Here is a 17,417-nt window from a genome sequence, read left to right on the forward strand (position 1 = left end):
ATTTTTTTCTATTTAATAATATTTATTTCAAACTTGCAAGTTGAGTTAAAAGTTATGGTAATAAATTCATTTTTTTTTTATTAAAACTTTCACTTTAAAGAACAAAAAGAAGTAGGTTCAAAATGATTACTTTTAACATATTAAAAATCAATAATAATTTGAAAATAATTAATTATAAAAATTATATAATATATAATTAAAATAATTACTAATCTGGATATAATTAAGGAAATAGGAGTTGATGTTGGGTTGGGTTGGTTACATTTTTAACTTTATAATGCTATAACTCATTGAAAAGTGTACGAATCAACACAATTTTTTTATGAGAAATAATATTTTTTAATAATCCCTTTTTCATTCGACATACTTTATCTTAATCAGGGTATTAATAAGAAACTAGCAGATAATGTAGCTTTTGTAATTATCCACCAATTTCTTAGAATTAAACACTATCTACTGATTTGCATCGAAGCGTTTCTTATGATAGTGATTTTAATCACTGTCAGATTAAATCTATACTGGACCCAACTATGCAACATCCCCACTATGCCGCGACCCCACTGTGCTGGGTTTTTTTATAGTATATTCTTAATACCAAAAAATATAGCTTTCTCTTTTACAATATTCTTCTCAAAACAATAAAATATTAAGTTAAATTTCAGTGTTCAGTGTGATAAAATCATCAAAAGAATGTAAATAAATCATAAAATTATCTTAATACTAATTTTTAACATTAACATGATTTTTTGTGACGCTTTATAGAGTTCAACTTAAGATAAATTGAGGCAAGATTTTAGTTTCTCTTACCAATATTTACACACTGTTAAATGACAAATTTTACGTTCATACATTTTATAGCTTGAAGTTTATTGGAATTATTAGGACTACCATTATATAATTATAATAAAAATGTTACTTTAAATAATATTATAGTAGACTTCAGAACATAAAACGTGTTTACAAATTAAAATAAGGTTATAAATCTAAAGATTGGCATCGAAGCGATTTTTATGATAGTGATTTAAATAACTGTCTGATATAATTATATCTGATCCAACTATGCCTCGTCCCCCCTGTGCAGGGTTTTTTATGTATACAGAACTTTGCGACTTCTTTCGGAGTGAGTTTCCCTGCAGTTTTTTTTATTTTACATTAAAAATTTAATTGGAAAAATTTACACATATTTTAATTTTGAGATAACCTAGTTCTAGTTTGTTAAGTTACATTGCTAAAACATATCAAAGAATATATTGAAATTTGTAATTTGTTTTATTTTTTTAAATCAATTATAACTAATAATTTTTAATATTTTCGAAAATTTCTTTTAAAAATTTGCGTATATACCTTGCTGTCCATGGTTTTTAAAAATTCTAATAAACTAAATAAACATGTTATTAACCTTAAATTTATTTATTTTTAGGATATGGTGCAAGGCCTTTGGACATTATCTCGAGGAACAGTCGACGATAAACTCAGATGGGCATTTACACTGTATGATTTAGATGGTGATGGGCATATATGTCGAGATGAGATGACACGTGTGGTAACTGCTGTTTATGAACTAATGGGTAAATTTGCCGAGCCGTGGCTAAAAGACGGCACGGCGGTAGCTGCTCACGTGGATTTGGTATTCCAGGTTAGTTGTAAATTTCACATTAATTAAACTTCTAACCAGTTCAATTCAATCTTCTTCAGTATTCAATCCTGAGATTGGTTTGTAGCAATTCTCCACTCTTCCCTGTTACTTGCTTTCCTCTTTGTCTCTTCATAAGAAGTACATCCTTGGTCCTCTATTATTTGTTGCATATATTCCATTCGTGGTCTTCCTCTAGCATTTTTTCCTTCCACACAGCCTTCTATAATCAATCCTAGCAACCCACCATGTCTCAATACATGTCCAATCCATTCATTTCTCCTTTTCTTGATACTGCTCCATAAAGTTCTTCTCTCGGACATTCTTTCTAATACTTCCTCGTTTGTTACCATGCCCGTCCAACTTATTTTGAGCATTCTTCTGAAACACCACATCTCGAAAGCTTCTATTCTTCTTCGCTCTTCTTTGGCAATCGTCCACGTCTCACTGCCATACAGCATTATACTCCATACGTATGTCTTCAGGAGATATATTCTGGTACGTATGCTAATATTTTTTGAAGTAAAAAGTCCTCTCTTTTTGTTAAATGCTATCTTAGCTTGGCATATTCGCTTTACTATTTCTTTTTTACTTCTGCCATCCTTACTTACTATGCTTCCCAAGTATGCGAACTCTTCTACTTGCTTTATTTCTTGGTTATTTTGCAGATGTATTCTTGTCGTAATATTATTGCTCCTGCTGCATACGAGAACTTTGGTCTTTTTCGTATTTATTTTCATGCTCAGTTCATTGAGCAGAGTTTCTTCCATACACCTTAGCATCCTTTGCAAATCTTCTTCATTTTCAGCTATGACTGCTATATCGTCTGCGAACCGTAGCATATCGATTTTCCTGCCATTTATCTTTATACCCAAATGTATTTTCTCTCTTATTATGTTAATTGCCTCCTGGATGTATGCATTGAATATGCTAGGTGAGAGAGTACAACCCTGCCTTACTCCTTTTCTTATGCGTGCTTCTTCCTCAGTTTCGCCAAATCGTATAACAGCTGTTTCCTTCTGGTATAGATTAAAGAGTAGTCTCCTTTCAGTGTATTCTATACCTATTTTTTTAAGCATCTTGAACATTATTGCCCAGTTGACATTGTCGAACGCTTTTTCTATATCCACAAAAGCTATGTATGTAGGCTTATCTTTTCTAATTCTTTTCTCGATAATTATTCTTAAAGCCAGTATTGCTTCCCTTGTACCCATGTTTTTTCTGAATCCAAACTGGTCTTCTGACAATATGGCTTCGATCTTATATTCCATTCTTCTTGACATAATTATTGTCAGTATTTTTGACACATGTGTCAGCAAGCTAATTGTACGGTACTGATCACATTTGTTTGCGGTTGCTTTTTTCGGAATAGGAATAATCTTACACTTAGTAAAGTCTACAGGAAGTTTTCCTGAGTTAAATATCTCCTTTATGAGTTTAAAAAGCTCACTGCGCATGTTTTCGCCAGATTCTTTCCAAAGTTCTGCTTGGATTTCGTCAATTCCTGCAGCCTTCTTCTTTTTTAGATCTCTAAGTGCTTTATCAAATTCTTCTCTCAGTACACTATAATTTGAGTTATTATCCATTACTTCTTCATGCTCTATTTCTTGTCCCGTGAGTTCTGGTCCCTCATATAGCTGTTCTAGATACTTCTTCCATATGTTACCTTTATGTTTGTCCTCGTAAATAATTACTCCGTTGTTATCCTCTATTGCCCCCCTTTTTGGTTTATAATCGGTAAAAAAATTTTTAACTGATTTATACGCTGCATCTCTGCTACCATTCCTCATTTGTATCTCTATTTCTTTGCACTTTTCCTCTAAAAATATTTCCTTTGCTTCTTTTGACTTTCGTATTACACGATTTCTTAGTTCTCTGTATTTCCGCTGACTTTCAAGAGTAGTTCCATTCTTAAGCTTTCTTCTTTCTTCTATCATACTTGCTATCTCTGTTGTTATCCATTCTTTCCTAGGTACTGTCTTTTTATTTTCTTTCAGAGTTTTTGATGCTGCTTCTGTCACTGTGCTCTTTATAATACCCCACCTATAGTTTATATCGGTTCTCTCATTTATATTTATATTGTTCGTAAGTTCTTTAAACTTATCATTTGCCTTTTCTTCTTTTAATTTATTTATTTGCCATCGATCATTTTTTCTTGTTGATACTATTTTCTTGAGCTTTAGGTTACTTTTCATCATTAATAAGTTATGGTCACTATCTATGTCTGCTCCTGGGTAGCTTCTGCAGTCTTTTACTTGGTTTCTAAATCTCTCCTTGACCATAATATAATCTATTTGATATCTACCTATGTCTCCCGGCATTTTCCATGTATATCTTCTTCTTGGATGGTGATTGAAGTAGGTATTTGTTATTAATAATTTGTGTTTTGAACAGAAATCTATTAATCTGTCTCCTCTTTCATTTCGGTTTCCTAGACCATAATTTCCTATTATGTGCCCTAGGCTTTCTTTTCCTACTACAGCGTTCCAATCACCCATAATGATAAGATTTTCATCTCCTTTGACTTTTTCAATGACTTTTTCTATTCCTTCGTAGACTTCTTCCATTTCCTTCTCACTGCTATTAGAAGTAGGCATGTAAACTTGGACTATGATTGTATCCTTAGGTTTCGTTTCGATTTTGACTAATATTATTCTTTCATTGTACTGTACAAATCCTTTAACTTTTATCCCAATAGCCTTACTCATTATTATGCCTACCCCTCCAATTCCTGGGTTATTTTCCGCTGTTCCTGTGTGTATCAACCTATATTCCCCACTCCATAGATCTCCAGCTCTTGGCCATCTCATTTCTGATAGGCCAAGGATATCAATCTTCATTCTTTCCATTTCTATTTTCAAGTTTTCTAGTTTTCCGCATTGCAACATAGTTCTAACGTTCCAAGTAGCTATTCTTCTCCAATTCTTAACATTTCCTTCTTCTCCAGTAGTCCCCACCCGGAGATCCGATCGGGGGACTATTTTATCTCCGGAATATTTTACTTTAGAAGATTTCATGTTATTGCTATTTCTTGGGATGATTTATACGGTGGTCTCCCCTTGCCTTCCGTATCGCAGTGCAGCCACCAGTTATACAGTTCCCGTATCTGCTGGCTGCTGTTTGGTGTGTAGCTGTTTCTACCATTCTAGGTTACCTGCACCTACACCCAATATTGTAGTAGCTGCTGCCCTACTACAAGTCCCTTTCAGTCGCTTTTTACGACAGGCAGGAACAACCGATGGTCTATTCTAACCCCGACCAATAATAGGGGGTTCAATTCAATGTCACAAATTTATTTTGACGGCTCGAGTTGGCGTAAATTTAAGTATCAATAGCATTTTTAACCTCTGTTTTTTTTTAATTACTTAACAACATTTGTGAGTAATGCGTTGACTTATGAAACTCCAGTTTTTAAATATTCCACTGTAATCACAAGGCGTGTGTTTATTTCTATTTCAAATTAACTATCACGCTTGACGTGATTAAATACTTGTGTATGGATTGAAAATCTTCCGTTTATCCAAAAACAACGAAATCGATGTGGCCGTTTTACTGTGCGCCTCCGGCTTAACACCATCCACAATCATTGTCATTGTTTGTGATTCAACAAAAATTCAGTCCACAACTTAAGTATACCAAAAACAAAAATTACTTTTTAAAAATTAGTTTATTGACACATACATATAAATAGAATCTAAAATAATAGGTAAGACTGTACATGCAGCTTGTACTATGACTTTTGTTGCTCGGCTTCCGATCAATAGTTTTCTGTTAAGAATAACACCATTCATACAATGGAAACGGAATGACATTTAAATTAATGACATTTTTGTTTTTATTTTACAGAAAAGAATAATTAAAAAAAAATAAAAATTTCCGCATTATTGATCAAAGTATATAACTATAGGTTAACCCTTCCCCTACGCATTCGACTTTAATCAGATTAAATAGGCACTGCGACTTCTTTGATTATCAAACAAAATATTTATAATGAGGGTTATTTTTTTAATGTGTCTAAGGTAGAAAATAATGTCGACAGATATCAATATAATTTATTTACGATAATACTTGTATGACACGAGTCAGCTGACCACTTGTCCGAAATTCGCAACTTTGATCAATTTGTTTATAAATCTAATCTAAATACACGACATTGCTAGTGTATCATTAAACGAAAAAAAGCGATCAGAAAAGTCATTTGAGGGCGAGGGAGTGGGCAGTTGCCTGTTTTGATTTTTTAATAGCTCATGAAAATTATGTATTTTGCTTGCTTAAACCAAAAACGAAATAATATCATCAAAAAAAAAAAAAGAGCTAAATTATTAAATATACTTTAGAAATTTCATCATACCTAGTAAAGAAAATTCTTGTCTTTGTGTCACAACGAGAGTGCAAAAGTAAATAACATTCATTTATAAAGACGAATCAAAGGATCAAAAAATCATATTCATAAAAAGTTATAAAATAATAGTTTTTTGTTACAATTTATTTTTATTTATTATTTATTATTTATTATTATTATTATTTATTTATTTTTACATATTTTATCGATTTAAACTATTTCTGTTCAACTAACAATGATGTAAAAAATACGTTGAAAATTGTACTTAATTAGAGATACAAATATTGTCACATAATAAGTATTTAAAAAACATTTTAAATATGTTCGCAAAAATGTATTTAAAAAAACATAAAGATACACTTAATTTATTTTAGCTTCGATGAGAAGCTTAGAAGGTGTTAATTTTACTATGTTTTTTTTTTTGTGTCTGTTTTCTCAGCTCCCACCGAACTGATTTCTTTAACTTTAACTTAATTTTTGAAAGTGTTAAAAAATTTTTTACTTTTTTTGTCTTCGCGGTAAAAATGGCTACCGAATGTTACTTTTATTACTAGATTTATAAATAGGAGTAATATAAGAACTTTTCCAAATTTTCGGTAAATATCCACTAGCAAGCCATAAATAAATTAAATAATGTAGTGATTTGACTAAAACTGACTTACAAGCCTTTAAAAATGACGAATCGATTCCATCAGGACCAGAACTTGCATAAACACTTAATGAATCTAACATATTATAAATTTCATATTCTGAAATATGTAAAGAATTTAAATTAAGATTGCTTTCAACTAATGAACTGTCATATAAATCAATTTTATTAGAATAATCTGTATAAACAGGAAAGAAATATTTTGCAAATAATTCAGTTGTTTCAGTGATATGTTTAGATACTACATTATCAAGATAAACTGCATTAGGATCTATTAGTTCTCAAGGACTGGATATAATGCCAAAATGATTTAGGATTTACATTTACACCATTTTCAATTTTTTGTATGTAATTTATATGAATTTTAAAAAATTTTTAAAAAGAGCTTAATACATGTACTTCAAATAGTTTCTTTTTGTTCATGCATAAATGTTTTGTAATTTTAACATATTGTATAAAAATTGTAGCGCATGTTAAAAGTCTATAAGAGAAAGTAGTATAAGCATATTTTAATAAATTATTATAACGTTACTATAGAAGAACACATCATATTTAAAAAATTATGTGTCTAATATTATATGTAAATTTATTCCATTCAAAGTCTCTTATGAGGTATTTTTATTCTGTAGTTTTATAGAGTTTTAAATTATGTCTAAATACACTTAACAGCATAATTGTTTTACATTTAATTATATATTCCTTTTCTTATAAGTTAATACTTTGTAAGTACGTTAAAGTAGTATTTAACCGAATAAACAATTTAATTAATTTTCTTTTCAATTTGAGATATCAGAAGAAGTTTTGTTAAGGAAAAGGGTTAAAAATTATATTAAAAATAAAAAAAATTACAATTTTATAGAATTTAATACATTTTCTGATTTTTTCACAACGTGAATTTTCAAAATTATCTATATAAAAATGAATTAAAGTTAATTCTTGTTTTACATTATTTTCATCCACTGTACTACTAGTGGTGAGTTTATCGACAGAGAAAACAAAAACATCCTCTGTTCATTGTTCAAGTACACTTGACGTACTTTTAAAATGATTATCATTATAATAATAGTAACATTAAATGTTGTAATTTTAAAGATATGTCACATAATAGAAGTTAAGACTTTTTTTCGAATCAATGATTTTTTCTTAAATCAACAATATAATTGGCGACAAACAGTCTAACTATGTCGAAACGTGTTTATTAAGTGACACTTCATTTCTAACAGCTTCACTCATTTTTTGTGACATTGCAAAGAGCAAATAGTTGGTACAATATTTTTTGCAAGTACTTAATCTTATTTTACTACTCAGAATATTTTATCCTACTTCAGTTACATCACAATTAAACTAAAAATAAATGATAATTGATGAAATTTATTATAACTTTCAGCTCATTATGGATATATTTAAAATCTAAGTTTTATTATAAAAATAATTGTATAAAAAACAATAGTATTTTTAATCAAAACAAGTTGCCAATGAAAATACTTTTTAGAAAAAAATATAAAAAGTTTAAATGAATTAATTATACAAAAATTGATACCATTAATATTAGGTCATTTATTTAAAATAGTTTCAACACAGTTTATTAAGTGATATTATAAGGATATTATTTTATGTATGAATATCGTTATAATTTTCCCATATTGTTTTGTAATATTAGTGGGTTAAATAGGATTTTGTCATAAAGGGAGTGGATATGACACGCATATCTATCTCCCTATTATGCCAGTGAGTGATATCAAATTCGAACGGTATTTATATCATTTCGGTAATATTGAATTATAAATTAACAAAAAATAATTTTTGTGTTCAATTTACATTAAAAAAAAAACTATATCCATTTTTATAGATTATTTAAAATTATCTGTTACAAAAATGTACAATAATTGACATTTCCCACGAATACATGGACAATATATAAACAACATTGGATATCGTCGCTCATTTCTATAAAAAAAAGTATAATTATAGCTCCATAATTATCTTTTATCACATTTATTATTTTTAAGAAGTAGTTTTTAGAAATAGTACAACAAGTTTTAAGGGTATATTAAAATAAATCTCGATAAGATAATGTACAAGGTTGACACCACTGAGCAAAGATGGATAATTTGTGTTTTTCGTTAAAACAATATGATATATATATATAAATATAGATTTAAACAAAAAATAAAAACTATTCATGAGTGATTGCTGCTTACTTTACAATTTTTTTTCAGTTTATTTTGATAATAAAGTATGAATTATTGATGAATAGTAAATGAAAGTCAATACACTTTATATAATCCATTGAAATACTATATTTTTTTAACAATGGCTTAACTAAATATACATGACGTATACAAACTTTTGTTTGTGTAAGTTTAATGAAATGTATTGTTTCAGTGTTGTGTATGTTTTTCTGTCGCTTGATTTGCAGTTTTATATTATTAGTGAAAGTAAAAAAAAAATTGTGATTATATTATCCGAACAGCATGAAAGTCTGCTTTGAATTGAACATAATATTAAATTATAAAATAAAAAAGAAGAAAGAGCACCTGATCCTTTAGTATTTGACAATTGCGCATCATGTATGTTTGAAATACTCTAAGTCAACTAATATTTTATTTTTAGTATGTTTATCACAAACCCAACCCAACTTCACACGTTTCTCAAATTATCTACGTCGTTTTTGTAATATGAAATTCTATACATACGTAGTGTATATCTAACATTCATTATAAAATAGTTGAATTGAAAAAACTCAAAGATAAAAATAATTAAATAACCTGACAGTCTTTTTAAAATAAATAATAATAACGTAAAAGCACTATCATGTAACAGGTATAACTTTTTGTTACTTAATACTCATATTTCACTTAATGTTAGTAAAAATGTATTAAATACATTTTTCCGCGCGTTTACATATTTCTAAATAAACGGGTAAAAATAATTAGTAATATTTACCTCAAAGTAATTATTAGAACCAATCGTAAACATGTTATTAACCGTTAGCCGCAGATGTATTCAAGTGAAAAAAAATATGTTAACAGTCATACAATTAATTAATTTTGTTCAATCCCTCTTTAGCATTTGTCACTTGGGTAATATTTGCTTACCTTTTTCTGCTAATTTTGGTGCCAGTAATAATAACAATTCTATAAAATTGCTGTCAATGACATAATTTCATTCAACATTTTCGTTTTGTTCAAAACACCCGAATGAGAAACTCAAATACTCGACAGACAACTGCCAGTCATCCGTATATTCATTCAACCACTTTGAAGGGAGAAAAACAAAGTTTGAAGTGTAGTGACTTGGCACGTGTAAAATGGGTGATAGGGGCAGTTTAATTTACTTTGTTTCTTTATCTGTGTATGTTGACGACGGCAGAGGATTGATTACTGCTAGTTTCATGTATGTTTTATCGGTGAATGATGCACGAACTCGCGTTAACGCAAGAACTTTAATTTTAAATGAAAGCAGTTTGTTTAAAATCGATGGCATGTATTTTTATTATAGACAAGTATTTTTCACATCACTTACGGTAGCTGAATCAAAGAATGGTACAACTTTAAACTCAATAATAAAAATGAAATGTTGTGTCTAATAGTTTTTGAAAATTCTTTAACTTAATATGTTTTTTTAAGTAAAAACTAAAATATGACTGAACTGACGTTCGGTATATTATATTAAACTTTGTTATTAAATAAATTACATAAAAAACAAAGCTAGAAATAATAATACAATATGTAAATTTTAACTTAATTAAAATGAAAGGAAATGGAAGAAAAAAATTTACTACAAGAGGGAAATCTTTAGAAGGCTTGAGAGAAATACCATTCTTCGGGTTAGAGGTAATTTATAGTACTTTATAGTAGAATTTCTGCTATCAAAGTGTTGTTTCAGAATGATAAATATACTAGAAATTCAATAAACTATCCGACTAACAATAAAAATATTTTTAATTACTATAGATAGTTAAATTAACATGTTTATTGTTAATTTTTTTTTTCTAATGTTAAAATAACAATCTTAAATAGACTTATAGAGCTGAAAAACGTTTAAAAATAAAAATTTTATTAGCAGTAATAATAGCACAATTTTGATAATTTGCATAGTAAAATTAATTAATATTTTTATAATTACTATATGATGTAATTATGGTACTATTTCGTAAATACAATTAAAAAATGTAAATAAAATTTTACAGTAATTTTAATATAAAAATAATGAAAACTAAAAAGTTCAACACTTCTAAATTAATGTTATACATATATTTTTGTATTTTAGAAACTTAAATTTCAAATACAATAAATATTCAATCAAATTTTATTGAAATCTGAATTAAAAAAAATTTAATGAGATCACACGGTAAAATGGATAATTTCAATTTTAGCTTCGATGAGAAGCTGAGAAGGTATTGGTTTTCCAATGATGTGTTTTTTTTTTTTATGTATCTTTCGCCACTTTTTCTCAGCTCTCACCGAACCGTTTTCTTTCAATGATACGTCAAAAGATCACAAATTGTATCTAGTCGAAGACATTATCCTCAAAAATTAAAAAAATTTCCCTCGTTCCCTGTAAATGGGGGAAACCTCCAAAAAAATTACAAAATTTAAAAATCGCTAATTTTTTTAATTTTTTTTACTTAAAATTGCCATAACAATTTAAAAATAACCAATTCAATATAATATGATACATGATATCATTACCGTTCATTTGGTATATTTTTTTTATATATCTGACCCTTTACCTGCCCACAGGGGGGGTTTTAAAATGACAATTTTTTCACAAAAAATTAATTTTTTCAACTTGACTTTTGAAATTGTTCGAGAAAGTCTGATACTGTTATATATATCTTAAATTAAAGCTAATGTAATATACTTTATCATGGAAAAAAAAAATTGGGACTTTATTTTGTCTTCACAGTGAAAAAGGCTACCAAGTGCTATTTTTGTGTGAAAATTCTCGATTTTTTTTTTTAACATTTTTAACTTTATAATGCTATATATTATTGTAAAGTGTATGGATCAACACAATTTTTTTATAAGAAATAATATTTTTTAATAATCCCTTTTTCATTCGATATACTTTATCTTAATCAGGATATTAATAAGGAAATAATAGATCATGTAGCTTTTGGAAAAATTCACCAATTTTTAAAATAAACACTATCTAAAGATTTGCATCGAAGCGTCTTTTTTTTATAGTGATTTTAATCACTGTCAGATATCACTATACTTGATCCAACTATGCCACGTCACCACTATGCCACGTCACCACTATGCCACGTCACCACTATGCCGCGACCCCCCTGTGCTGGGTTTTTTTGAATTGAAGTTAAATTTCTTGAACATATTTTTAACATAACAATTTAAAAAGTTTAAACGTGGTTACCTTTTTTGTATTTCATAGATAATCACTTAATCACTAAATTGTATATACTAATTTACAATGAGTAAAATTGTACATTCCTGATTGTACTTCTTAATCAAACATTGTTTTTTTTTACTAAATATACTTGCTATTGTTTTTCCGGTTTTTTATTTGTTTTTTATTCCACGCATAAGCTTTTCAATATAAAAACTACTAATCCTACATGTTTTTCCGCCATTTGTACGTATGAATCACTCAACATATTATTTGGGTATGAATAATTTACATAAAATATTTTTTTAGCCTATTTTTAAAGTGTTTTTTTTTTTTTTGCTTAAAGTAGACTTTTATGTAGGGTTTTTATTTTCTATTAATGCTGTAGAACTATAAATAAAAGTAATAAATCACTTTTTCTCGAGTATAATAATTTGATCTCAAATAGATTAAGGATGAAATAGCTTTTTTTTTACATTTTAAAAATATTAAACTTAAGTTAGTAATCATAACATACGATTACTAATTTATTTCTTTAAAATATATCATAAAAACTGGTCATTAACTTAGATGTATTTATTTAAAAAATGCCGCGATAACATTCAAACTTCTTACAAGACTTTAAGAGTATACAATTTTTCAAAAAAGAGATTTCAATAACTTTTAAATTTTAGTAGTAACTAAGACCGATTCTTAACTAAACTATTGATGAAAACAACATAGTCTATAATACTATTATAGTTAAATATTTGTCAGTACACATTAAAACAAATATCTATTATTAAAATTTTTATATAGATTTTATCTGTTTTGGATAAATTGTCTTTAATAGATTTTAGTTTAAATAAAAACTACTCTAAGTACCCAGAGCAATAATTGCAAAATGGAAACTTTCGTCATTTCTTTTAGAATACCTTAAGTCAGGAAAATAAAATAACTTTTCTTATTTACAATTATTAGAAAAAAAATAAATGAATCATTTGACATTTTTTTAATGACTTATCAGATGGGTTGATTACCCATGGAAGTATGAATAATAATTTTGAAAAAATAATACAAAAAAAAAAATGATTGCTTTGAAAAATGAGGATTATCTTGTCGTCTTAAACACATGCTTATAGTGCTTTGAAATGGTATTTGTTTTATTTTACAATAACATAGTATTTATTTTATTTTACAAATATATAAAAAATAGGTTTGATTACAATTCATTAACATAATAAGCAAACTATAGTTTTCTGTGTTAAAACAATAATTAAATTTATGCCAGTATTTATATAAAATTAAACATATTAATTCCAATGGTTGTATAGTATGTGAATGTCTTGCGTATGATTAGTGGTTTAAATTCTGACTTTTATAACGTCGTTTTCGGTGATATCGCATTCACTGGTCCATGAACCCGAATATATTTTATATTCGTTGCCATTTTTTCATTATTTTCATTTTAATTCATATTAGAGAGAAGAAAATAAAAATGTGTTGTTCATTAAAACATATTCAAAATTACCAATGGTCTATGATAACGCATCACCAGCGCCACCACCACTGATGGAAAGCCCCATCTGATAGTGCACGTGTTACTATTTATAACAGCAAATCGTCTTATCTAAATGTACCATTACAGCTTATTATTATTAGCAAAGAGTAAGAAAAGGTCGAGTTATTAGTTAGAAAATTACAATTACGATCAAAACAATATTTCTATTGTAATACAAAATATCAATTTATTATTACTCAATATGAAACATTAATAATTAACTAATTAAGATAAATTCTAAATTGATAAATAGGCTGTTATAAATCACTTAAATAATTAATAAATAAAAAGACCGTGAGACCTACTAGAAGGAATAATTATAATGTAAAAATAAAAATATTATATTCAAAGTGATAAAACCAATAGAAATAAGTAATAATCGAAAAAGAAATTTTAGTTTTAATTTAGAAATCTAGAAAACTTATAAATGTATCAATGAGTTTCGAGTAATATATAGCCCATGGTTACAAAATAATTATCTGCAGAATTATATTTATACTAAGAGAGCAGTTATTAGTTTAAACGCTTTCAATTTCGTTAATTAATCAAAGAACTTGGTGAATGTTACATTGAACCATGAAACGTAAATCAAATATATTTTTCAAAATTGAATAATGTGCTAATATTTTTAGCTTTAATAAAATATACTTGATATAAATATTATATAAGGTTTTATGCCACTTCTGCCGTTTGTGTCACCAGTTATTACCTACTTACACTTTTCAATTTCATCATATTGTCTCTCATTTGTAGTGTTTTTCATTTTAAAATATTATTTTCAAAAAAGTAATGCATAAATTATTATAGCATAAAATTTTATAAAGTATAGTTTTACCAGTCAAAATAAACTAAACCAAAGTTAAAACAATTGATTTTTCAGTACCAGTCAAGTTTTTTAAATAATAGAGTAAATATTAACATCACTATAAAGTTATCAAATCGTGGTATTGCTACAATAGTTAAAACTTATTCATACTTAATTAAGTTTCTAACATTTTATAATATCAATTTTTATTTTTACAGAAAATGGATCTTAATTGTGATGGACTGGTGTCTTTCGAGGAGTTCATGGAGAGTTGCAAAGGTGATGAGAACATAACTCGTGCAATGGTTTCAATGTAATCATAATGACCTTTAACGCTAACATTTTTAAATATTGAATAGATAAACGATAGTCAGATGCTGTCTTTTAGTTTGACTGGTTGATAATGATATATTTCACCAGTTTTAAAATTGACGTGAAAAGTCATAATTTCAATAATTTATACAACAAAAGTATAAAGTTATACCAAGGCTTAAGTACAAAATAGATTTACTAAGCCATAATTTCTTTATATTTTATATACATACAGTACTTAACATACGTTATAATGTATGTTGAACATTGTACATATTAATATGAGGTGTTAATATGAAATTTTGATATACATACATTTATTATTTTGTCAAATTTTTAGTGAACTTAATCTTTTAATATTAAAAAGGCAAAACAAATTTTATGCCACCAATATTCTGACGAACTTTCCTCTTTTAAAATGGTGAGTGCTTTATAATTTAATGATTAAATATATTGAAAAGTTGTGTTACGGTACATAGTTGTAATCTATGTACAAAATATAATCATGATAATAATGATGATGTGATTTTATATAAATTTATAAAAATAGGTGTGATTTTTACACAGAATAAGCATTGAGTTTGCATTGTTTACCTGATAATAATATAAACAGCAATGATTATTACATGTTCATATATTTATCAATACATTTCAAGTATATCATTTGTTATCAATTATCGTTAATCCGGCGAACAGGGTACGAGAAATAATAATTAAAAATATTAAATAATAATTGACGGTATTTGAATTAGATTTGTTTTTTGTCTGTTTTATTTTTATTGTAAAATAAAAAAATATTCCATTATAACTAATTGTATTAATTATTGAGAATTACATTTCAAATGAATTATTTTTTCAAATAATAATAATAATAAATTGTTAATCACCTAGTCTGTTCGTTGTACCAGGGTTTTCTATAGGGATGGAGAATTTCAGTAAATTAACCATTTAATTAATAGTATATTAATTAATTTGTTAAATGATTTTTTTACTAAAATTCACCACTCTTAATTTTATATATATCATTTTTTTCAATCGAATTTGTGTTGCTCAAATTACTATATTGGAATTAAAACCAAAATCATCATTTTATTTATCAGTTATCTCAGCCAATTTTGAAAAAATGATTTTTTGAAAATATTCAACTTATATCAAGTTATCACGTTATAATTTATTGAAAAATATTAAAATAACTAAACTATAGATTAATTTAAAATGTTTTGATTAAAATACATTTTTAAAAAACGCTTTACTTACATTTCTTTTACATCAAATCATACATTTAAATTTAGTTGAAAAGATTATCAGTTTGTAATTTACTGTTGTAATGATAATATGAAGTTTATCTAAATGAGTATGCATAAGTTAAGTGCAAATTTAATTTGGGTTAGTGTATATTATTACAAAATTAAAAACTAAAAATTGGTACAACGACTGTTTTAAAAATTAAAAAAAATGGAGTTTATTTTAAAAATTTTAAATTTAATTACAAATTGACTAAAGTAAATGAGTAATTTTAAACATGAAACAAATTTTCTTAAAATTAAGTACAGTCACGAGGCTTTAATCAAACAAGAAATATAGTACCATTAAAATTTTTAAACTCTAAGGTGATTATACAATTGTATTTATTTTTAAATACAATTAAAAATATATTATTAATGTTAAAAGTATAATAATTATTTATATATACAAAGTGCAAATGCAATTAACTATAAAACAAAAATAATAATTATTATTATATATTTATTAAAGTACATAAATTTATATGATAAAATTTATACTAATATATGTGTCTAAAATTATATTATATACTCAAACATGTTTACTATAGTTGATGATTGTAAGTTTCGCTTGAATTATGTTGGATGTTTTCAATCTTTGCTATTTGTGTTAAATTATATGGAAAAAAAATTATAAAATAAATTATAAAAATATACGTTGTTTAAAAAATTTTGTATGTGATTTAAATTTTTTTACCTTTAAAGGAATTATCATAAAATTATTGACTTCCCATCGTTGGAGTTAATAAAACATATAGCTTCCTAAAACCTAACAGTCAATAAAAAAATCTGTCTTGTTCTATTTATTGCTATTTTATTGTAATTATGCAAGTAATACTACATAAAAGTAAATATTTTTATCTAATTAAAATCAATATTTTATAAGCAATATTAAATTTAAACAAATACAAGCTTAAAGATATATAAATTTTATCAACTTAAATTAAAGATAGTAAAATTATTTTATTTTATATTCTATAAAATTGGAACAACAGTTTCGCTGATACTTGCTGTTATTCTTTCTCTGTTACAAATAATACTGTTATAAGCCCAGAAAAAGTGGATTTGGAATAGTTAGGACAAGTAGCAGAGCCGTACCTAGAATTTTTTTTTGGGGTGGTTTTAATTTTTTGATGTTAGTATTAAATTTACAATTATATCATTAAAATAAGTAGGTATAAAATAAACTATCCTAAGTGTATTAATAAAAGCCCATAATATTTTAATACCACTGTCAAATATTAAAAGCACATTTGAAGACTTAATCTTATAAAAATAAAATTTTATTTCACCGTAACTGTAATGTACTATAATATATAATTTTTACTTCATGAAAAAAATTAGGTTAAAAATTTAAAAAGTCAATTTGGAGGTGGTTTGAACCCCCAAAACTACCTCCTAGGCACGCCCTTGACAAGTAGAGATAATATTTGTCAGTAATAAACAAAAAAAAAAAGTTTATTAAGTATAATATACTCCATTAAAATTTCATAAGAATCAA

General features: G+C 26.6%; 1 protein-coding gene across 1 annotated transcript in view; it reads left to right on the top strand.

The window, feature by feature from the left end:
* LOC126908501 (Kv channel-interacting protein 4-like) overlaps nt 1-16,285 on the top strand; it is a 73,505-nt gene extending 57,220 nt beyond the window's left edge. Inside the window, exons 5-6 of the mRNA XM_050690635.1 lie at nt 1,421-1,636; nt 14,540-16,285. Of these exons, the coding sequence (XP_050546592.1) occupies nt 1,421-1,636; nt 14,540-14,638 (315 nt within the window). The 3' untranslated portion in view covers nt 14,639-16,285. The remainder of the gene's footprint in view (nt 1-1,420; nt 1,637-14,539) is intronic.
* The last annotated feature ends 1,132 nt before the right edge of the window (nt 16,286-17,417 follow it).

This window comes from Daktulosphaira vitifoliae, unplaced genomic scaffold (assembly GCF_025091365.1).
Source record: "Daktulosphaira vitifoliae isolate Bord-2020 unplaced genomic scaffold, ASM2509136v1 Scaffold_5, whole genome shotgun sequence".
Lineage (NCBI taxonomy): Eukaryota > Metazoa > Arthropoda > Insecta > Hemiptera > Phylloxeridae > Daktulosphaira > Daktulosphaira vitifoliae.